This window comes from Gossypium arboreum, chromosome 8 (assembly GCF_025698485.1).
Source record: "Gossypium arboreum isolate Shixiya-1 chromosome 8, ASM2569848v2, whole genome shotgun sequence".
In the NCBI taxonomy this organism is placed as follows: Eukaryota; Viridiplantae; Streptophyta; class Magnoliopsida; order Malvales; family Malvaceae; genus Gossypium; species Gossypium arboreum.
The window spans coordinates 55,814,528-55,839,996 of NC_069077.1; the positions used below are offsets into that span (position 1 = coordinate 55,814,528).

At 35.2% G+C, this 25,469-nt stretch overlaps 1 protein-coding gene across 1 annotated transcript; it reads right to left on the reverse strand.

The window, feature by feature from the left end:
* Positions 1–22,740: 22,740 nt before the first annotated feature.
* On the reverse strand, positions 22,741–23,301 carry LOC108468781 (uncharacterized). Its single transcript, XM_017769638.1, has one exon. It carries the CDS (start codon positions 23,299–23,301, stop codon positions 22,741–22,743), a length of 561 nt encoding a protein of 186 aa, XP_017625127.1.
* Positions 23,302–25,469: the final 2,168 nt, after the last annotated feature.

Sequence of the window (25,469 nt, forward strand, 5' to 3'; positions counted from 1 at the left end):
AGCCCAAAAAGCTTTTAACTTCAAACACATTTCTTGGTGGTTCCCAATCAACAATCACCGAAATTTTACTGGGATCGACCCGAATACCATCGCATGAAACGATATGTCTCAAAAATCCAACTTCTCTGAGCCAAAAATCACTTTTACTGAACTTAGCATATAACTGTTTTTCTCTCAAAATCTGTAGAACAATTCTAAAATGCTCAGCGTGCTCGGATTCATCTTGAGAATAAATCAAGATATCATCAATGAACATGACCACAAACTTATCTAGGTATGGTCTGAAAATCTGGTTCATCAACTCCATAAAAACTATAGGAGCAGTCGTCAGTTCGAAAGGCATAACAAGGAATTCATAATGCCCGTACCTTTTTCTGAAAGCGGTATTTGGTACATCCGACTCCTTAACTCTCAACTGATAATAGCCCGATCTCAAATCTATCTTTGAAAACTCTGTTGCCCCTTTCAACAGATCAAACAAGTCATCAATTCTCGAAAATAGATACTCTTTCTTTATGGCCACTTTGTTGAGCTATCAGTAATCGATGCACAGTCTCATAGAGCCGTCTTTCTTCTTTACAAATAATATCGATGCACCCCAGGGAGAATAACTCGTTCTAGCAAAACCTTGATCTGTCAATTCTTGCAACTGAACTTTCAATTCTTTCAGTTCAGTTGGGGCCATCCTATACGGAGCAATTGATATCGGCGAGGTATCAGGGACTAATTCAATTCCAAACTCAATTTCTCTAACCGAAGGTAACCCTGAAAATTCCACTGGGAATACATCTGAATATTTTCATACTACAGGCACTAATTCAATTTTCAATCCAGACTTCTCAGTATTCAATACATAAGCAAGATAGGCTTCACACCCTTTTCTCATGCATTTCTGAGCTGACATAGAAGAAATCACAATAGGTAGTGTATCTGAATCATTTGATTCAACCCGAAGAATTTCACCATTTTCACATTTCAATTCAATAATTTTCTGTCTACAATTTACTATAGTATTATGTAGTGTTAATTAATCCATACCCAATGTAACATCAAACTTATCAAATGGAAACAACATTAAGTTAGCCAAAAAATAGTGGCCTCGAATTATCAAAGGACAATTCTTGCAAACTCTATCAACTAAAACATATTTGCCTAAAGGGTTCGACACCTTAATCACATATTTAGTAGGCTTAACAGGTAATGTAATAGCCCGATTTTAGCTTAAATCGGAACATTGGTTTTGGGACCACAAATCCAATGTCAAAAACTTATTTTAATATTATTTTGGTGTTTATAGCATGTGATTATGTGTGTGTGAAAACTTCATGAGCTAATTTAATCGTTTAATAGCTCAATTTGAGAAAAAAGACTAAATCGCGTAAAATGCAAAAGTTGCATTCTACTTGTTTAAAGTGCTTAATTGCCATGACTTATTAAATGAAAGGTCCGTATAATGTAATTAGAGCATTGATAGTGGAGATGGACATAAATGGCCTTATATTAAGTGATTTATATGTTTATTATTAAAGGTTAATATTGGTAATTGATAATTATGTTATTATTAATAAAACAAAGTGAATTAAAATGTTATTTTCTCCATCTCCATGCACCAAAAATTGAAGAACAAGAAGAGAAAGTAGGTTTTTACATTCAGCTAGGACAATTGATGCAATTAGGTATGTGTTTTGTTCGGTTTTTTATGATTTCTATGTTTTTGTGATCGTTGCTTTGAGTACTAGGTAGCCCGCGCCTTAATTTTTGAATTTGTTGATGATTTTGTGAAATGCCATTTTGATTGCTTAAGCTTTGTGATAGTTGATGATGAATTATGGAAATTAAATGATAGATTATCAAGTTTCGTTAAGTGATTTTGAGTGAAAATGCCTAAATAGGATTAAATTGTGAAAAGTGTAAATTGAAGGGTTAAATTGTGAAATAAATGTGAAATATGGGCTGCTAGGGACCTATAGAGAATTTGGCCAAGCATGGGTCTTATTGAATTTTGAGCAATTTATGTTTTTATGAAATAGGGACTAAATTGTTAAAATGTGAAAGTTTAGGGCCAAAGTATAAAGTGGCTTAAATATGTGTTTGTGGATGAAATTGATTGAGTTAGTGATCAAATGGATTGATTTTGAATATATATAGATCAATAACAAAAGAAATCGGACTTAGATCGAGGGAAGAACAAAGTACTCGATTAATCGGCTAATTTCGTTGGTTTTACGTCTGAGGTAAATTCGTACGTGATAAACATTGTTACAATTATGTTTTTAATGATTTAATATTGCATAAATTGTATATATGCGACTATGATTGCGTACGACGACAAATCGACTATATTTGGCACTTAGTGTGCGTTTCGAGATAGCTTCGGCTATATATAGCATTTAGTGTGCGAATCAGAATAGCTTCGGCTATATATTAATAGCTTCAGCTATGCTTTGGCACTTAGTGTGCGAGATATTGAGTATTCGACAGTATTACGCAAATGTATGAGTTCAATATGAATTTGTACATGTTTGTACATATAAAGCATGAAATTTAAATAGAAGAAGTTATGAACTTGTTCATAAACACTTGAGTAAGTATGAGGAAAGTTTTTTGGTCACCATGATATAGATATTAATTAGTTTGAATTGATGATTTGAATATTATGAACTGTTGAGTATATTTAATACGAACTTACTAAGCTGTGAAGCTTACTATGTGTTATTTGTCTATGTTTTATAGAAAATCAAAGCTAGCTTGGACTTGGGGATCATCGGGAACATCATCGCACTATCAAACACCTAAGTTGGTACTCTTGAGATATGTATATATGGTATATTGCATGTATAAGCTAGTTAAGGTACTTTGGTTGTGAATATGGCCATGAGATTTGACTTATAAATGTTTATGTTTAGAATGGTATGTATAGTCATGAATGATGGCTTATTTTGGTATAAATATGGCCAAAGTTTCATAGTTGATAAATGGTTATGTTTTGAGTTTGGTAAATGATCTTTATGGTATGATTGAAGTAAAGAAATTGAGAAGTTATGTGCTTTTGAATAGATGTTTATGATATAAGTTTTGGATAGTTATTTGGTATTGATTGAGTATTGAATTTGGTTAAATTGGATATTGTATAAGTGATGCAATGAATGATGATTTTGCGTTGCTTATTATATGATGAAATGGTATCATTTGGTTGTTAGGTGCGTATGAGGAAAAGGGTGGCAAATTGGTCTTTCAAATGACTTATTTTTGTCCACACGGGCAGAGACATGGGTGTGTGTCTCAACCATGTGCAACACATTGTGACACCCCTAATGTGACCCTAGTCGGGAAGTGGTTTCGGGACCACAAAACCGAGTCATAAAAATAATTAGCTGTCATATTTGATGCTTATTATATGTATATATGCATGTGTGAAAATTTCATATTTGAATTTTGTTTAATTGTAGGTGAATTCTAGTAAATAGGACTTATGTGAAAAAATTTAGAAATGTGCTAGGCAAATGTAAAGTGGCCGATTAATGCATGTTATAGAAATGATGGGGTTGCATGTCAAATTGCCCAAAATTTGAGCTAGTGGTCGCCATGCTATGGGTCATAGCATATTTTAAGCATGGTGTGTTAATGCTTCATGTTGGAAAGAATAAAATAAAAGAGTTAGTAATAAAATAAGGGATGAAGGGTGAAGAAAAGAAAAGAAAAGTATCATCTTGTTCTTCTTAGCCGTACAAGAAGAAGAAACTTTTGGTTACTTTAATTTTGACTTAGAAGATGGCTAGAAGGAGGAAAACTATGATTTTAGCTAGTTAGGTAGCTGAAATTTCAAGTAACCCGTAATCCATCGAAGAAGAAGGAGAGGGTGCAACAAAAAAAAAAAAAAATGGAGACACTTGCATGTTGAAGGAAACTAAGGATTTAGCTTGTTAGAGTTGTATCCTAAGTTGGTAAGTTTTCTAAGCTCTCCTCTATCTTTATCTATGTTGTAAAGAAAATGATGATGGGTTGTGGTTGGAAGGCATGAATGTGGGTTGTAGAAAAGAAAAGCTCTTGGATTAGTTGTAAAATTACTACCGTCCAATTTTGTGCCTTCGTTATGTCTGTCCAAAATTTGAACAAATTAATGGTTCTATTTTCATGCCAATTAGGGGTTGATAAATTGAGTTTAATAGCTAAAATATTATGTTATTCTTACTAAGTTTCAATTGTTAGTAGTGACGTAACAATTTGACAATTAAATGCATAAATGATCTTTGGAAATTTGCAGCTTGAAAACAAATTGTTCCAAAGATGTAAATGCTGATTTGAATGTGCTGTAATATGAGGAGAAATTGGTCTCTCGCATGCTTGAAATAAAAGAGAACAATGGTTGTTAAATATTAGTTTTGTTGCTAATCGAATGGGTTTAATTCATTGTTCAAGGGCTATAAATTGGTGTTAATTAAGCTATTCGGATGGTTTAATAAAACAGCTGAATGCTAAATAATGCTTGCTGTCAGATTGAAATTATGCTAGAAGGTTGAACAATTGTTGTTCAAATGAAACTTTGGAGTGTTTAATGGACTCCATGTTGCTAAAGTTTACATGAATAGAAATTTCTAAGCTTAAATTGTAAGAATTTGAGTTGTGTGGTTTAAATTATCAATCTTTCTTCCTAGCCGAATATGTGTTTATAAAGTTAAGTTGTTAAATAGATTTTGAAGTTAGCCCATGTATTTATTTTTGAATTTAAGAAGAATGATACATTCGACTATGCTTTGATGTGAATGAATTGTTGTTATGTGAATAAATATTTGTTTGATGATATATGTATTCTAAATGAGATAAAATGTGTATTAAGGTAAGTTTCATGGTGATTATGCTTGTGATGTTGGGTTAATATTCGGCATTGAGTAATGTGGGGTAAGGTGATTAATCGGCTATGAGATTAGCTAAATTGAATAGGTATGTTTAATGATATGCTTAGTATAATGTATGATCTTATAACTCGGTTTGGTATTGAGATAAAGGTTAGATGTATGATTGGATTTTGGTATGTGTTAAATTGGTTAATCAAAGATTAAATGATATGTGATTGCCAAATGTGATTGTTAAGTGAATAATATTAGTTAAGTACTTAAGCAAATCTATTGTTTTACTTAAGCTTAAGAGCAAAGAGGATCAAAGTCGGATAGGGGAAAAGAGAAAGTAAACGAATAGCCGTGGACATCTAATCGTCGACCACTTCCGAGGTAAGTTTTAAGTGATTAAACGTTGAGTAAATTCAATCATAATAGAACATAATGAGTTGATTTAATAAGATATGATGTGGCCATGATATGTTTTAAACTCAAATGCTAAGTTCATAAGTGTTTGGACTTGGAAATTTAAGAGCAAATTGTAATAATTTGCTTAGGACAGCAGCAGTAACGTGATTTTAGAAAATCACCATAAATTGTTGGTGTGGAATTATAGGCTGAATAAAATATGTAATCAAAGCTTAATTAGTCTATTTCCTTATAAAAGAGGCCGTGTGAGCAAAGAAATTTCCTATAAAGAGATATTTAAAGTTGTGTGAGACGGTGTCAGAATGACTCCGAAATCCCCTGTTCTGTTTTTAGAAAATCGTTATAATTTGCAAAAAAATGGTTATAAGGTAAAATTTATATGCTTAGACTCCTTAATGAGTCTAGTTTCAAATGAAATTGAATATAACACATTTTGAATTCTGTAAAATGAGAAATCTGATTCGTAGTGAGGAGTGGTCAGATTAGTCGAACAGTGAAACAGGGGAAAACTTTAAGAAAAATATGGTATTGATTGGCCACACCTAAAATTCTGAAAATTTTATGGATGAAAGATACATGAGTCTACATTCGGGGAAAATTAACGGAAATTGATTTTGAGTTTTGTAGCTCCAGTTATAAACAATTTAGTGACTGTTGCTCAGGAAAACTGCTTGTAGTGAATATGTGATTTTGTTGTACACTTTGATGAAACTATTTGAGTTGCTTATAAGCTATTGCTGAAATTGATGTACAAGAAAAATATAAAATATGTATGAGATATATATATGTGATAAGGCCTAATGGCCGATGTGATGAATGTGAAAGTGTTTATATATGTGATAAGGCCTAATGGCCGATGTGATGAATGTGAAAGTGTGTATATATGTGATAAGGCCTAATGGCCGATGTGATGAATGTGAAAGTGTGTATATATGTGATAAGGCCTAATGGCCGATGTGATGAATGTGAAGGTGTATATATGTGATAAGGCCGAATGGCCAATGTGATGAATGTGAAAGTGTATATATGTGATAGGTAGAGTGGCCAACGTGATGGATGTGGAAGTGTATAAATGTGATAAGTCCCGAAGGGCATTTGTGTTAGTACTATATCCGGTTAAAACTCCGCAGCTTTATGCGAGAATATTATCACCGATTAATGATCAGAGGCTTCGTGCTCGTACTATATCCGAGCTCTAATGACCCGATGACTACGTGTGGAGATTTTGTCCGTAAGCCCGAACTAAAGCTTTTGGTCAAGATTCAAGTAAAGCGTAAGATTATGTGACTTCACAAAGTGACAATTAGTAATAAATACGCTCAATGCGTTAAGTTGGTCGGTATGTATTTTGAGATTATATTTAAGTTTGATTTAGACTAAATCACAAGGTCGTTATGTGATGCACATGTGAGTAAAGCAATAAGACCGTTTCTATGATTATTGTGCATTTGGTCAATGTGGGAAGCCGGTAAAAATATGTAATGTACCTATGATCATAAGAGGTCACCATCAAGTGAGAATTTATCTACCTATTACATATGATGAGATGTGCATATTCGGAAAGGGGATGGTATGCTCAAGGAAGAGTGAAATAAAAATACGAACAACTATGTTATAATTTGATTGTTATCTGTTGACACCGCTTGAAACTTACTAAGCATTGTAATGCTTACTCCGTGTACTTTGTTTCCTCTGTTTTATAGATCTCATTTGGAAGCTACAGTGCTCGGGGATCGTCGTAAACTAGTCACATTATCACCATCCACCGTTTGGTACTGCTACGTTTTGGAATATCTTATGGCATGTATAGAATAGTGTTAGAATTATGTGACCCAAATTTTTATTTAAATAAAATACGATGGAAAATAAAATAAAAGTAAAATCCATATAGAACTAGACTTCTTTTATTTTATTTTAGAATAAGGTTTTAAACCTTATTAAACTCCATCTATTTTATATTGATTAGGATAAGGTGTTTCAATCCTACTAGAATATGGCTTTGCAAGCCTATAAATAGACATAGTCTATTCCTCTTGTATTGGAGTAAAAATTTTTCGACATAGTGAATTTTCTTCTCCTCTTGCCGTGGTTTTTTTCCGAAAGGGTTTCCACGTAAAATTTATGTGTTCTTTATTTTTATTTATTTTATTCTATTTTATTTTTCACAAATTGGTATCGAGCTTCCGGGTTATTCATCTCGATCACGGTAATGGCGTCTTTGAAGTATGAAATTCATTGTTGGATCGCAACACCGATTTGCGTTGTGGCAAATTAAGATGCAAGCGCTTGCAGATGGATCTAGAGGATGCCCTGCTAGGATAGATAAGATGCCTTCGACATTAACAGATGAAGAGAAGAAGCGTAAGGATCGAAAGGCATTAACACAATTACATCTGCATTTGTCCAACGAAATTTTGCGGGATGTGATGAAAGAGAAAACGCCACGCATTATGGAAGAGGCTAGAACAAATATGTATGTCGAAAACTCTAACAAGCAAGTTGCATATGAAGCAGCGTCTTTATGCTCATCGTTTGGAGGAAGGTGCGTCTGTACACGAACACTTAACAGTGTTTAAAGAAATTCTCTCAAACTTGGAGGCCATGGAGGTTCAGTATGATAAGGAAGATCTAGGGTTGATTCTACTTTGTTCGTTGCCCCCATCTTATTCAACCTTTAGAGACACGATTTTATATAGCCGCGAGTCTCTCACAGTTGATGAGGTTTATGATTCTTTAACCTCGTATGATAAGATGAAGCATCTTGTGGTTAAACCCAACTCTCAGGGAGAGGGTCTCATTGTTCGTGGGAGACAAGACCGAATGTTGATGATGATCGTGGTAGAACACAGAACGGAATCCTCGTGGTAAATCTAAGGGTAGATCGAAATCTTCAAACAGAGGTAAAACTTGCAACTTCGCAAGAAGAAAGGGCACATTAAATCTGAGTGCTATAAGCTACAAAATAAGATTAAAAGGGAGGTCTGCGAATCAAAAGGAAAACAAACGAAAAATTCGGTGAAGTCGATGTTGTAGAAGACTACAATGATGGTGAACTTCTAGTTGCTTCATCAATGATTCTAAAGTGGCGAGGAGTGGATACTTGATTCAGTGCACCTTCCACATGAGTCCCAATCGGGATTGGTTTACAACTTATGAAACAATGATCTCAAGGTGTTGTTTTGATGGGAAATAATGCTTCATGTAAAATCACAGGTGTTGGAACAATTAAAGTTAAGATGTTTGATGGAGTTGTCAGAACACTTAGTGACGTGCGGCATGTTCTAGAATTGAAAAGAAATTTAATTTCGTTGAGTACTCTTGATTCAAAAGGGCACAGATACACAATGAAAGTGGGGTTTTAAAGATTTCCAAAGGGTCCCTTGTTGTGATGAAAGGGCAAAGAAAGATTGCCAAGTTATATGTTTCTGAGGGTTCTATCATATCGGTGATGCAATTGCCGCTTCTCTTCCTTGTCGATGATGATATTACTAAACTTTGGCATATGCGCCTAGGGCATATGAGTGAGAATGGCATGGCGAATTAAGCAAAGAGGACTTCTTAATGGGCAAGGAATTTGCAAACCAATTTCGTGAGCACTGTGTTTTGGGAAGCAAAAGAGAGTTCGATTCACTAGAGGAATCCATAACACGAAGGAAACGTTGGAGTATATCCATTACGATCGTGGGGGCGTCCGAGTGCCTTCGAGAGGTGGAGCTAATTATATGCTAACCTTTATTGATGATTTTTCCGAAAAGTTTGGGCGTTCTTCCCAAGCGAAAAGCGATGTATTTTCCACATTTAAGTCTTGGAAAATTATGATTGAAAAACAGACGGAAAAGCAGATAAAATACCTCCGTGCATACAATGGCTTAGAGTTACATTACGATGAGTTTAATAGATTGTGCAAGTTAGAAGGGATCATGAGACACTTGACGATTCGTCATACTCCACAAAGAAAGCGGCGTTGCGAACGAATGAACGAACGATCATGGAGAAGGTTCGATGTATGTTGTCAAATGCCAACTTACCAAGTCATTTTGGGTAGAAGCGACCTCATCGCATGTTTTTGATCAACCGATCTCCATCCGCTGCCATTGAGAAAAGACTCCACAAGAGGTATGGTCCGTAATCCCGCTAATTATTCGATTTAAAGATTTTTGGGTGTCCTGCGTATGCTCATGTTGATAATGGAAAATTGGAACCGAGATCCATTAAATGCGTTTTCTTGGTTATAAAGCTGGTGTAAAAGGCTATAAGTTATGGTGTCCTGAAAATAGAAAAGTTGTGATTAGCAGAGATGTTGTTTTTGATGAAACCGCTATGCTACCTAACTTATCTCTTAAAGACTCTTCCAATAAAGAAAACCAAAAGCGGTGGAGCATCGATTAATACGTAATCAACTCCTCAAGCCAAGATAAAAATTGAGAATAGAGTTGCTTCTTCACCGCAATACTCTATCGCCAAAAGCAGGACAAGAAGAGAAATTAAACCTCCAAAGAAGTATGCCGAGGTTGATCTAGTTGCTTATGCTTTAAATGTGGTGAAGATATAGATGCGAATCAAGAGCCATTTAATTATTCGAGGCGATTAGTCTGTGAAGACTTAGAAAAGTGGATGTTTGCTATGCAAGAGGAGATGGAATCACTCCACAAAAAGCGAACATGGGATCTTGTAAAACTTCCTAAAGGTAAAAAGGCATTCGTTGTAAATGGGTGTTTAAAAAGAAAGAAGGGACTCCAGAGTTGAAGAACCCGGATATAAAGCAAGGCTTGTTGCAAAGGGTTACATCAAATTCCAGGAGTGGACTTCACAGATGTGTTCTCTCCGGTTGTTAAGCATAGTTCGATTCGAGCTTTGCTTGGTATTGTGGCCATGCATGATTTGGAGCTTGAGCGTTAGATGTAAAACGCATTTTGCATGGAGAACTTGAGGAAGATATTTACATGCAACAACGGAGGGTTTTATAGTCTCGAAAAAGAGGACTATGTTTGCTTGCTGAAAAAGTCCCTTTACGGTTTGAAACAAATCACCAAGACAAGGGTACAAGAGGTTTGATTCCTTTATGACTTCTCATGATTTCAAAAGAAGTAGTTTTGACAATTGTGTCTACTTTAAGAAAAATGTGATGGTTCTTTTGTGTATCTACTTCTTTATGTTGATGACATGTTGATAGCGACAAAAGATAAAAGAGAGATAAGAAAGGTTAAAGCCCAACTAAGTGAAGAATTTGAGATGAAAGATTTAGGACCAGCAAAGAAGATACTTGGTATGGAGATTCTCGAGATAGAAAAGCAAGTAAATTGTACCTAAGTCGGAAGGGTACATTGAGAAAGCTCTTTGCGTGTTCAATATGCAGAGTGCTAAGCTGTTTAGTACTCCTTTAGCAGCCCATTTCGGACTTTCATCGGCCTTATCTCCTCAATCGATAATGAGATTGAGTACATGTCACATGTTCCATACTCTAGTGCAAGAGGATCTCTCATGTATGCTATGGTTTGTTCACGTCCCGATTTATCATATGCAACAAGGTCAGATTAGCGTATACATGGCGAATCTCGGTAAAGAACAACGGAAAGCGATTCGGTGGATTTTAAGATACTTACGAGGCACTACTAATGTTTGCTTACAGTTTGGAAGAACTAAAGATGGAGTTATAGGGTATGTTGATGCTGATTTTGCTGGAGACCTTGATAGAAGAAGATCTCTCACGAGTTACGTCTTTACAATCGGAGGTTGTGCAATTAGTTGGAAAGCCACTTTGCAAACTACGATCGCTTTGTCTACCAATCGAAGCTGAGTACATGGCGATTCTTGAGGCTTGTAAAGAAGCTATTTGGTTGAAGGGACTATTTAGTGAACTCAATGAAGACCTTCAAATCAGCACAAGATTTTGTGACAATCAGTGCCATCTTTCTTACAAAAGATCAAATGTTTCATGAGAGAACAAAACACATTGATATTCGGTATCATTTTGTTCGTGATATTATTGCTCGTGGTGATATTGTTGTGAGCAAAATTAGCACTCATGAAAATCCTGCAGATATGATGACTAAGTCACTTCCTATAACCAAGTTTGAGCATTGCTTAGACTTGGTTGGTGTTCATTGTTGAAGTTAAACCCTTAAGGGTTTTTGGAAGAGGTGAAGAACTTGTTTATTGAAAGTTCGCGATGAAGAACTTGTTCATTGAGAATTTGTGTCAAGGTGGAGATTGTTAGAATTAAGTGACCCAAATTTTTATTTAAATAAAATACGATGGAAAATAAAATAAAAGTAAAATCCATATAGAACTAGACTTCTTTTATTTTATTTTAGAATAAGGTTTTTAAACCTTATTAAACTCCATCTATTTTATATTGATTAGGATAAGGTGTTTCAATCTTACTAGAATATGGCTTTGCAAGCCTATAAATAGACATAGTCTATTCCTCTTGTATTGGAGTAAAAATTTTTCGACATAGTGAATTTTCTTCTCCTCTGCCCGTGGTTTTTTTCCCGAAAGGGTTTCCACGTAAAATTTATGTGTTCTTTATTTTTATTTATTTTATTCTATTTTATTTTTCACAAATAGACTAGTAGTGAGAGGATATTTTGATTAATGTATAGGACTACCCTTTTGTTGTAGGTCATGTACCTTTCGGTTTTGTGTAAATTTGGATAGCCATGCGAAAATGGCTTAAGTATACTGGATCATAGCATTATAATCGATTTGTATGTCGTCCGTCGAGAGGTATGGAAATGTTGGTAACGGCTAGTCATGGGAATGGTTATTCATGATCACCTTTGGTATATGTATGACAAACTCTAGTTGATCCATGGAGGATCATGAAATAGGTAAAGTTTACCTTAAAAATAGATGCTGGCAGCAGCAGTGATGTGGATGTGAAAAATCTCTAAAAATTGTAGGAATGGAATTAAATAGCGAATAAATTATGTAACTGAACCTTGATGAATCTATTTTCATAGGAAAGTAACGAAACGATCATATGAACAATATGTTAAGAGATATTTAAGTTTTCATGAGACAGGGCCAGAATGGTTTCTGGATTCCCTGTTCCGATTTTGGAAATTCATTATAAATTAACCAGAGATAATTAGAAGTCATTCCATATATGTAAAGATTCCTTTTTGAGTCTAGTTTCCTTAGAGGCAAGCGGCATAAGCATTGAAGCCTTGTACAAGGAGTTATCTAAGTCGCATTGTAGGAAGGTCAGTGTAGTCGAACCCTGTAACAGGGGAGAATTTAACTAATAAACTGTACTAATTGGCCCGACCAAAAATTCTAGAAAAAAATTTTTTAGATGCATATATGAGTCTAGTTTCAGGGAAAAATCACGAAACTGATTTTTGAGTTGTGGAACTCAAGATATGATTTTTAAGGTGACAGTGACGCAGTTAGCCAACTGCCTGGAACTTTTGAAAAAAAAAATAGACTGTGTAAGTAAATGGATTAAGCCGTTAACCCCTCGTGTCCGACTCCGGTGACGGTCTCGGGTACGGGGTGTTACAGTTTTATTGGTATCGGAGCCAGGTTTAGTCGATTCTAGGACTAACGTAGCACGCGTGAGTCTATTTATACATGCCATAAAGTGATAAAATGATGGTGTGATGATTTTTGACTATTAAAATGTGGTTGCTGTATGGTAATGAATCTTGATCCCGATCGAGCTGTAGCAAGCTTCTGACTATGAGAATTTGCGATATAACTTCACTTAGATATGCCTAAATTATTAAGTTGATCAGTGCGATCATGTACTCGTATTTGAATTTCGATTTGGATTGAATTAAGGGTATAAGTGATGCAATTTTGAAAGAGTGTTATGACTATAAATGTGATTTTTGTATGTGGCTATGGAACTGGAAGTTGAATGGTCGATAAGCATGTTGTGTTTGTATTCAAGTAACGTAAATGATAAACTAATGTGTATTGCTATATGTGTATATGTACATGAGAGTTGAGAGTGATATATCCGGGCTAAATTCCGAAGAGCATTCGTGCTAGTGATGTATCCGGACTAAGTTCCGAAGAGCATTCGTGCTAGTGATGTATCCGGACTAAGTTCCGAAGAGCATTCGTGCTAGTGATGTATCCGGGCTAGGTCCCGAAGAGCAATCATGCTGGTGACGTGTATTCGGGCCTTCGTGCCTAGTAGGCTTCGTGCCGGTAATTTGAGCAAAGTTTAAGTGTTCATTACTATACGAATTCAAACTTAAATGAGATGATATGTTTAAAAGTGTACATACATGATGTTTATAGACTTGGTTAAGTCATTTCAATGTGTAATAACGAATGAATAAGAGCACTATGTGTGTGAATGATTAGAGGCACTGTGTGTGTGCAAATTCCTTTAACCGAGCACTATGAGTGCGAGATCGGTCAGTGGGCACTAAGTGTGTGAAGTGGAATTCATGTAAGACCTCGTCTGGGACGAAGGCATTGATTTGAGATAGTGTGTAAGACCATGTCTGGGACATGGCATCGGCTCGATATATGAGAATATGTAAGACCATATCTAGGATATGGCATTGTAAGAGCTATATGTGCTTAATGAGTATCCGTAATGATTTCGAATGATTCAACGGGTATATTTAAGATGATAAATTAAGTAAGATCGAATAAGTGATACTGTATGTACGGAAGGTATGAGAAAATCGATGAAAGTAAAAGATGGTGGATATGTTGTTAAGAAATGAATTCAAGTTATAAATGTGTTACGGATTTAGTCTATGGAATGCTTGGTATATGAAGTCATATGTGCTATTGCTAAATGACCCCTATTTTTTTGTTGTTAATCATATTCAAGAAATTATTTCGATTAAGTTCGACATTTGAAAGTCTGTAAGAATTTGTGATGAATGCTGATAATTTTGGATATATGGGTTATGTGCTAACATAAATCCCATGCCGATGTACTATACGAGGCTTTATGCCTAATCGATTGTATACTGGGTAGCATTAATGGTGATTGAATGTCTGAATGAATTAAATGTTCGGTGTGTGGAAGTTGAATTTTCTGTTGGAAATAAGTTAAGTTGAATATTGAGATACGATGGAGTTATAAAGGATATTTATTGGGGTGTTTGAGTATGTGTGTACTTTCGGTCAGGTTACAGCTTATACATGAATGAAAATGTGGGTTACAAATATGTGGGTTGATGATGTGAATTATAAATGTTAATATGTGCTTAATATGTGTTTGAAATGCATTTGTGAATTAAATTAAGTGATTATTGCTTATGAAATCAAGAAAATGAGATATATGTGCATACTTGTAGAAATGTTTATGTATTTGTTTCAAGATAAGAAAATGATTTTGTAGATCGATGCTAAATCAGAGTGAATTACAATTGCTATCGATGAGCTAATGTCTATATGGATATAATTCAATAAGAGGATGTTATCCTAAACTATGCATTGGTAGAAATTTTCGAGGACGAAAATCCCTAAAGGGGGGGAGAGTTGTGACACCCCTAATGTGACCCTAGTCGGGAAGTGGTTTCGGGACCACAAAACCGAGTCATAAAAATAATTAGCTGTCATATTTGATGCTTATTATATGTATATATGCATGTGTGAAAATTTCATATTTGAATTTTGTTTAATTGTAGGTGAATTCTAGTAAATAGGACTTATGTGAAAAAATTTAGAAATGTGCTAGGCAAATGTAAAGTGGCCTATTAATGCATGTTATAGAAATGATGGGGTTGCATGTCAAATTGCCCAAAATTTGAGCTAGTGGCCAGCCATGCTATGGGTCATAGCATATTTTAAGCATGGTGTGTTAATGCTTCATGTTGGAAAGAATAAAATAAAAGAGTTAGTAATAAAATAAGGGATGAAGGGTGAAGAAAAGAAAAAAAGTATCATCTTGTTCTTCTTAGCCGTACAAGAAGAAGAAAGTTTTGGTTGCTTTAATTTTGACTTAGAAGATGGCTAGAAGGAGGAAAAACTATGATTTTAGCTAGTTAGGTAGCTGAAATTTCAAGTAACCCGTAATCCATCGAAGAAGAAGGAGAGGGCTGCAACAAAAAGAAAAAAAAATGGAGACAGCTTGCATGTTGAAGGAAACTAAGGATTTAGCTTGTTAGGAGTTGTATCCTAAGTTGGTAAGTTTTCTAAGCTCTCCTCTATCTTTATCTATGTTGTAAAGAAAAATGATGATGGGTTGTGGTTGGAAGGCATGAATGTGGGTTGTAGAAAAGAAAAGCTCTTGGATTAGTTGTAAAAATTACTACCGTCCAATTTTGTGCCTTCGTTATGCTGTCCAAAATTTGAACAAATTAATGGTTCTATTTTCATGCCAATTAGGGGTTGATAAATTGAGTTTAATAGCTAAAATATTATGTTATTCTTACTAAGTTTCAATTGTTAGTAGTGACGTAACAATTTGACAATTAAATGCATAAATGACTGCTGGAAATTTGCAGCTTGAAAACAAATTGTTCCAAAGATGTAAATGCTGATTTGAATGTGCTGTAATATGAGGAGAAATTGGTCTCTGCATGCTTGAAATAAAAGAGAACAATGGTTGTTAAATATTAGTTTTGTTGCTAATCGAATGGGTTTAATTCATTGTTCAAGGGGCTATAAATTGGTGTTAATTAAGCTATTCGGATGGTTTAATAAAATAGCCTGAATGCTAAATAATGCTTGCTCTCCAGATTGAAATTATGCTAGAAGGTTGAACAATTGTTGTTCAAATGAAACTTTGGAGTGTTTAATGGACTCCATGTTGCTAAAGTTTACATGAATAGAAATTTCTAAGCTTAAATTGTAAGAATTTGAGTTGTGTGGTTTAAATTATCAATCTTTCTTCCTAGCCGAATATGTGTTTATAAAGTTAAGTTGTTAAATAGATTTTGAAGTTAGCCCATGTATTTATTTTTGAATTTAAGAAGAATGATACATTCGACTATGCTTTGATGTGAATGAATTGTTGTTATGTGAATAAATATTTGTTTGATGATATATGTATTCGGAAATGAGATAAAATGTGTATTAAGGTAAGTTTCATGGTGATTATGCTTGTGATGTTGGGTTAATATTCGGCATTGAGTAATGTGGGGTAAGGTGATTAATCGGCTATGAGATTAGCTAAATTGAATAGGTATGTTTAATGATATGCTTAGTATAATGTATGATCTTATAACTCGGTTTGGTATTGAGATAAAGGTTAGATGTATGATTGGATTTTGGTATGTGTTAAATTGGTTAATCAAAGATTAAATGATATGTGATTGCCAAATGTGATTGTTAAGTGAATAATATTAGTTAAGTACTTAAGCAAATCTATTGTTTTACTTAAGCTTAAGAGCAAAGAGGATCAAAGTCGGATAGGGGAAAAGAGAAAGTAAACGAATAGCCGTGGACATCTAATCGTCGACCACTTCGAGGTAAGTTTTAAGTGATTAAACGTTGAGTAAATTCAATCATAATAGAACATAATGAGTTGATTTAATAAGATATGATGTGGCCATGATATGTTTTAAACTCAAATGGTAAGTTCATTAGTGTTTGGACTTGAAATTTAAGAGCAAATTGTAATAATTTGCTTAGGACAGCAGCAGTAACGTGATTTTAGAAAATCACCATAAATTGTTGGTGTGGAATTATAGGCTGAATAAAATATGTAATCAAAGCTTAATTAGTCTAGTTCCTTATAAAAGAGGCCGTGTGAGCAAAGAAATTTCCTATAAAGAGATATTTAAACTTGTGTGAGACGGTGTCAGAATGACTCGAAATCCCTGTTCTGTTTTTAGAAAATCGTTATAATTTGCACAAAAATGGTTATAAGGTAAAATTTATATGCTTAGACTCCTTAATGAGTCTAGTTTCAAATGAAATTGAATATAACACATTTTGAATTCTGTACAATGAGAAATCTAATTCGTAGTGAGGAGTGGTCAGATTAGTCGAACAGTGAAACAGGGGAAAGCTTTAAGAAAAATCTGGTATTGAGTGGCCACACCTAAAATTCTGAAAATTTTATGGATGAAAGATACATGAGTCTAAATTCGGTGAAAATTAACGGCAATTGATTTTGAGTTTTGTAGCTCCAGTTATAAACAATTTAGTGACTGTTGCTCAGGAAAACTGCTTGTAGTGAATATGTGATTTTGTTGTAAACTTTGATGAAACTATTTGAGTTGCTTATAAGCTATTGCTGAAATTGATGTACAAGAAAAATATGAAATATGTATGAGATATATATATGTTATAAGGCCTAATGGCCGATGTGATAAATGTGAAAGTGTGTATATATGTGATAAGGCCTAATGGCCGATGTGATGAATGTGAAAGTGTGTATATATGTGATAAGGCCTAATGGCCGATGTGATGAATGTGAAGGTGTATATATGTGATAAGGCCGAATGGCCAATGTGATGAATGTGAAGGTGTATATATGTGATAGGGCCGAGTGGCCAACGTGATGGATGTGGAAGTGTATAAATGTGATAAGTCCCGAAGGGCATTTGTGTTAGTACTATATCTGGGTTAAAACCCCGCAGGCTTTATGCGAGAATATTATCACCGATTAATGACCGTAGGCTTCGTGCTCGTACTATATCCGAGCTCTAATGACCCGATGACTACGTGTGGAGATTTTGTCCGGGTAAGCCCCGAACTAAAGGTTTTGCTGAAGATTCAAGTAAAGTGTAAGATTATGCGACTTCACAGTGACAATTAGTAATAAATATGCTCAATGCGTTAAGTTGGTCAGGTATGTATTTTGAGATTATATTTAAGTTTGATTTAGACTAAATCACAAGGTCGTTATGTGATGCACATGTGAGTAAAGCAATAAGACTGTTCTATGATTATTGTGCATTTGGTCAATGTGGGAAGTCAGGTAAAAATATGTAATGTACCTATGATCATAAGAGGTCACCATCAAGTGAGAATTTATCTGCCTATTACATATGATGAGATGTGCATATTCGGAAAAGGGGATGGTATGCCCGAAGGAAGAGTGAAATAAAAATACGAACAACTATGTTATAATTTGATTGTTATCTGTTGACACTGCTTGAAACTTACTAAGCCTTGTAATGCTTACTCCGTGTACTTTGTTTCCTCTGTTTTATAGATCTCATTTGGAAGCTACAGGCTCGGGGATCGTCAGCAACTAGTCACATTATCACCATCCACTGTTTGGTACTGCTACGTTTTGGAATATCTTATGGCATGTATAGAATAGACTAGTAGTGAGAGGATATTTTGGTTAATGTATAGGACTACCCTTTTGTTGTAGGTCATGTACCTTTCGGTTTTGTGTAAATTTGGATAGCCATGCGAAAATGGCTTAAGTATACTGGATCATAGCATTATAATCGTTTTGTATGTCGTCCGTCGAGAGATATGGAAATGTTGGTAACGGCTAGTCATGGGAATGGTTATTCATGATCACCTTTGGTATATGTATGACAAACTCTAGTTGATCCATGGAGGATCATGAAATAGGTAAAGTTTACCTTAAAAATAGATGCTGGCAGCAGTAGTGATGTGGATGTGAAAAATCTCTAAAAATAGTAGGAATGGAATTAAATAGCGAATAAATTATGTAACCGAACCTTGATGAATCTTTTTCATAGGAAAGTAACGAAATGATCATATGAACAATATGTTAAGAGATATTTAAGTTTTCGTGAGACAGGGCCAGAACGGTTTCTGGATTCCCTGTTCCGACTTTGGAAATTAATTATAAATTAACCAGAGATAATTAGAAGTCATTCCATATATGTAAAGATTCCTTTTTGAGTCTAGTTTCCTTAGAAGCAAGCGGCATAAGCATTGAAGCCCTGTACAAGGAGTTATCTAAGTCGCATTGCAGGAAGGTCAGTGTAGTCGAACCCTGTAATAGGGGAGACTTTAACTAATAAACTGTACTAATTGGCCAGACCAAAAATTCTAGAAAAAAATTTTGTAGATGCATATATGAGTCTAGTTTCAGGGAAAAATCACGAAACTGATTTTCGAGTTGTGGAACTCAAGATATGATTTTTAAGGTGACAGTGTCGCAGTTAGCCAACTGCCTGGAACTTTAAAAAAAAAAATCGACTGTGTAAGTAAATGGATTAAGCCGTTAACCCCTCGTGTCCGACTCCGGCGACGGTCTCGGGTACGGGGTGTTACACACATGGACATGCTACACGGCCGTGTGTTCCCTAGGGTACCTTTTTGAATTAAGTCAGTATACCCTACAGGTTTGACACGGTCTAGACACACGGGCGTGTCTACTGGCCGTGTGTGACACACAAGCTGGCACATGGGTGTGTGGCCGGCCATGTGAACCAAGTCAGTAACCTCTCTATTTTTACCACGGCCATGGCACACGGGCGTGTCCTCGGCCGTGTGGTGCAAGCCAGTATATATGCCCTATTTTCACATGGCATGTGACACGGGCATGTCTGGTGACCGTGTAAGGCACACAGCCTGTTCACACGGGCGTGTGACCCTTATATGTTGAAAAATTTTCTAAGTTTCTCAAAATTTGCAAATGTTATTGGTCTAGTCTCGAACCACTTCTAAGCATGTTTTAACGTCTTGTAGAGCCTTGTAAGGGGCAATATGAATGCTTTGAATGAGTTTTATTTATGAATGCATAAATGTATATGTTATGTATGTGAATGAGGTGTGTTTTCTGGTAATGCCTCGTAACCCTATTCCGGCGACGAATACGGGTTAGGGCTGTTACAGGTAAATCCTTACTGGATACTAACTTCATGAAAATATAAGAATGTGTTGATCCAAGATCAATCAATGCAACTACATTGGTATCATAGAGAGAAAAAGTACAGGTGATAACATCGGGTGCAGAGGCCTCTTCCCTTACACGTATGGCATATGTCCTTGCTGGAGCTCGTGCTTTATGTCTAGCTGCTGAATCCTTTGTAGTACCACGACTACCACTGACATTCCCAGGGTGTAACAACCCAATTTTCAGTGGTGTCAGAAACAGTGAATTGGGATCACTAAATCCGACAAGTTTGAAAATTTAATAAATTAATAATTATGGGTCAAATGTGAATTTAGAAGAATTTTTGAATTAGTGAATTTTGTGATTTAAAAAGAATTTAATAGGTAAATTGGGTCTAAAATGAGGTATCGAGACCTCAATTCATAAGCCGAGCCATAAATATTTTTATAAATATTTATGGAGTGTCATTGAGCTAGTATTAAAGTTTCGGTAGAAAATTTTAACGTTTGGATAGTCAATTAATTAAAAAGGACTAAATTGAAAATAGTGAAAAATTTGTTAAATTGTGATTAAATAAATTAAGTGACTAATAAGGAGGGATTTAAAAGGCAATTAGACCCAAATTATATGGGCTGGACGGTTTGGGCAAGAAAATCAGCAAGAAAATAAGGAGAAACAAGGGCAAAATTGGAAATTTTGTAAATTAAACATATAAAACAAAGACAAAATTGAAAAATCTAGAGATCTCATCATTTTTCTTCAGCGCCATAGGATAGAGTTTTCAAGCTAGTTTTTCATGTTTTTCATCATGTAAGTTCAATTCTTACTTTTTCTTTGTTTTTTTTTCATGTTTTGTGACTGTTACAATTAAGTCCAACTATTGAATTCATTTGTTTTTGATTCTATGAATGTTTTGAAAGTTACCATGAGTGAGTACTAGAAGTTTATGATGAATTATCATATATTTGAAGCTTGAATTTAATTATATTATGATTTTATTAAGTGTTTTTGTAGAAATTGATTTTTAGGACTTAATTGTGAAAAAGCTAGCATTGGGGTTTTGTACTGAAATTCTGAATATCAAAGGCTGTATAATAGCCTAAAATGATTAGATAAAGTGTTATTTGAGGAAAAATTAGTTCAATTAAAGTGTTAATTGAGTAGGGACTAAATTGTAAAAATTGTAAATTTTAGGGTAAAAGTGTAATTTTAAAAATTGAAGGGCATAAATTGCAAAGTGAATTAGTATTGAATTAGATGCTAATGAATGGAAAAATTTATATTATAGATCGGGAATCCGAAGATAAATGCAGAAAAGAGAAAATATCAAACTAGTCCCTAAATTTTTACAAATTCTACTGATTGGCCCAGGTAAGTTTATATGGTTGAATTTTTGTATTCAATTGTTAATTTAGGATTGATACAATATTCATAATTTTTATTTTTTCTATTGAATTATGAAATTGAAATAATGTAAAAATCGAATTGAAATTTCAAATCAAGGGATCTGCAGGATTGAGTACGTACGTTTAGTGACAAGTGATGAATTAACGGATAAGTCCATGGTTGGTCCATGGAAAAATGTGGAATGTAGGTATGGCTTTTCAGTGAAAAGACCATACTGAGTTATGACATTGTGAAAGTGAACGTAAGTCCATGGTTAAACCATGGCAGTTATATGTGTATAAGTGTAAGACCATAGCTGAGCTATGGCAAAGTGACAAGTGTGCAAGACATGGCAAGGCCATGGCAAATTCGTAAGACATTCCCTAATTTGATGAAAAATGGTAAGTGACATGTTAACTAAAGTGATAGAAATTGAATAGTTGTTAATATTGAGCTCAATCATGTGATGTGCATTGACTGTGATTGTGATTGGTAGGAAATGATAGTAAATTATGTGGTTTATGATTTACTGTAGAATGTTTGGTAAGGTTTACCTCTACAACCTATGAACTTACTAAGCTTACATAGGCTTACTCTTGTGTGCTTAATGTTCTATGTAGATTGACGTGAAATCGGTGGATCGGATCAACACATCAGGGCACACTATCCAGATTACTTCAGTAAAATTTATTGTGTATCTTAAGGTTTATATGACATGTATAAGGTTTAATTGAAAAGAAGTGAACGTGTTATAAACTTAGTTATCAACATTTTTCACTAAAACAATTTTGGACAATAGCAGTAGTCCGAATTTCAAAATTCACCAAATATTATGTAAATCGAATTAGAGGTTTAATAAAACATGAAATTAAAGCCTATTGAGTCTAGTTTTACATAGATAAAGTGAAGTAAGCAAAAGAATTTCATTTTATGAGATATTTGAATTATTGTGAGACAAGGTTAGAATGATTTTGGGTTCCCCTGTTCTGACTTTGGAAAATTATTAAAAATTGTATAAAAATGCTTTGGGGTTTAAATTTATATTTTTAAATTATTAATGAGTCTATTTTAAAGATAAATAGTTGGGAGCATTATCCAGACCCTGTACTAAGAGATAATTAATTTTTAGTAAAGAAAGGTTGACGCTTTCAAACAACAGAACATGGGTAAATTTAAAGATTTTACTGTACTTATTGGCTAAACCATAAATTCTGAAAATTTTATGGTAGAAAGACATTTGAGTCTAGTTTCAAAAAAATAATTTAGTGACTATGACTTGAGTGGGCAACTTTGATATGAACATAAGTAAATAGTGGAATTATGTGTAATTATTCTGTAAACTCCGGTAACATCCTGTAACCCTATTTCGGCGGCGGATGTGGGTTAGGGGTGTTACACGGGGTGTCGTGGAGGTCTACCCCTTAAGGTGAGGTTACTCGATATAGGAGGCTGTTCAGTATCCTTCTCAGCTTTTTCCGGGAATTCTTTAAGAAAGTGATCAAGTGAACCACACCTGAAACATGCCTCACTTTTCATCCGGCATTCACCATAATGCAATTTATTACATACATTACACCATGGCTTTGGGTTCCCAACACTCCCTACACTAGCTGCTGAGGGAGACGAATTCCTTGATTTAGAGCGTTTGGAACTTCTTTCCTTTCCTGTATGTCCCACTGATGAGGTAAAATGCTGATGATAACTTCTTGATTTCTTTGAAGCATAGGGTTGTGATTTGCTCATGAATCTTTTACTCGAAACTCGGGTTTCCTTTTCAGCTAGCTTCTTTTCTATATTTAAACCCTCAGCCTTCTTAGCTCGACCGGCTAGCATGGAAAACTCTCTTATTTCGAGAATCTCAATTAGTAGTTTAATGTCTTTGTTCAGTCCTTCCTCAAAGCGTTTGCAAATCTCAACTTCGGTTTGAACCCATTCCCTAGCATACTGGCTCATCCGAACAAACTCTGGTTCATATTCTGACACGGTCCTGTCTCCCTCTTTGAGCTCTAAAAATTCTTTTCTTTTCTGATCTAAGAACCTTTGGCTAATATACTTCTTTCGGAACTCCTCTTGAAAGAATTCCCACATGACATTTTCCCTCGGTACAACTGAAGATATAGTTTTCCACCAATAGTATGCTGTGTCTTTCAGTAAAGATATCGCACATTTCAATCATTCTGCGAGAGCACATGATAATTCCTCGAAAACCTGAATGGTATTCTCTAACCAAAACTCGGCTTTTTTTTCTGAATCATTATCGATAGTAGCTCTAAACTCTTCTGCTTCATATTTTCTTATTTTATCAATGAGAGCCTTTTTGATCCTTTCGGGCTCAACACCCTGTGGCATCTCATAATCAAGTTGCGGGACAGGTGGGGGAGGTCGTGGAATAGCGGGGTTTGTTCTCATGTATTCGCTAAACCATTCATCCATCATTTCGAAGAAGGCTGATTTCGCCTCTTTGTGACCTTCTGACACGGGTCTCCTACTACTACTACTAGTTGCGGCTCGTTGCGCAAAAGCTTGGGCAGTGCCCTCAGCTTCTTCAGACTCATCTCGAGCTTGGTTGGAAGACATTTACTATATGAAAACACATTTAAAAGTGGTCAGGAGTTATCACACTATCACAATTTATATAATGGCATCTATAGCTAAACCCGTACTAGCTCTGATACTACTAAATGTAACACCCCTTACCCGTATTTGACACCAGAACAGGGTACGAGCATTACAGAACTTAAACTAAAACAAACATTCAAAACCTAGACACGAATTTCCACTCAAATTTAAAACTTTTCATAACACTCATTTCGTTCCTAAAACGAGCCTATGAGGCCCATAATATACATTGAAAGGGATTCGGGACTAAACTGAGAACTTTAAAAAATTTTACAATGCTTAGAAAAATTTTCACTAATATAGGGGTCACACGCCGTGTGGCTTGGGACACGCCCGTTGGGCAGGCCGTGTGGTTACACACACCCATGTCCCCAACTTGTGTAACTCTCTGTTTATGACATCATCAACAAATTTAAGTCATACGGCCAAGGCACACGCTTGTGTGCTTAGGCCATGTGGTCGAATAAATTTCCATAAATTTTCATAAAATAAGTGCAGACTTCACACGACCAGGGCACACCCCCGTGTTCAAGCCGTGCCGTCCACACGGTTGAGACACATGCTCATGTCTCTACCCGTGTGCTCGATATTGAGCATTCTGTTTTACAACAATTAAGGTGCAGGAGAGACACGACTGGAACACACGCCCAAGGAGCAAGCTGTGTGTCATACATGGTCTAGACACACGCCCGTGTTTCAACCGTTTTGGACAAAAATAAGGCTATTTACCAAGCCTTTTTGCCACCCTTAAGCATAACCTACACAACAACATGAAATATCATTCCAAGTATAAACATACAAACAATTCAGCCACAACCAAGGGATCCACATATCATTTACATACTTATTAACTCAAACCATGCAATTTCCATATCCATGGAAGACATCATCGTATGCATATAAACTTAAACCAATGCTAGCCAATTCCAATGACCATTTACAAAATGTATCATCAACCATACTTGACACTTAAGAGTTTGGACATGCGTTAACATCTTACATGCACCACTTGAACATCCTTAGCCATTCCAATGGCTAAGTCACAAAATATTACTTACAAGCCTTCATCTATGCCAAGTAGCTTAGACATGCCATTATACCAAAATGAATCTTTTAGCAATACCAAAAGGAGATTTATGGATAGTGTGATCTTGCTCCGACCGAATCCTCCAACCTTCGCGAGCCTTACGAGCACTATAAAACAAGGAAAAAGAAAACGAGGTAAGCATTTTCATGCTTAGTAAGTTCGCGTAATATAAAGAAAACTTACCGGTCATAATTATTCAATAAGCATACATACGCATTCATTCCATCAATAATTTTGGCAAGTTACCTAAATACATTTGCTCATTAAACAAGTTAATCATACACATCATAAAGTATTCAAACCAACATAGATGAGCTCACCATCATATAAACTTTCATATCATTTTGAAATTTCCATTTTTCAAGATTTCTTTTCGTTGAACGATTGTAAATATTGATGGAGACTCAGGTAGTAT

Excerpts from the sequence above, each read along its gene's own strand:
- LOC108468781 (XM_017769638.1), bottom strand. The coding sequence starts at position 23,301 with ATGAGCCAGTATGCTAGGGAATGGGTTCAAACCGAAGTTGAGATTTGC.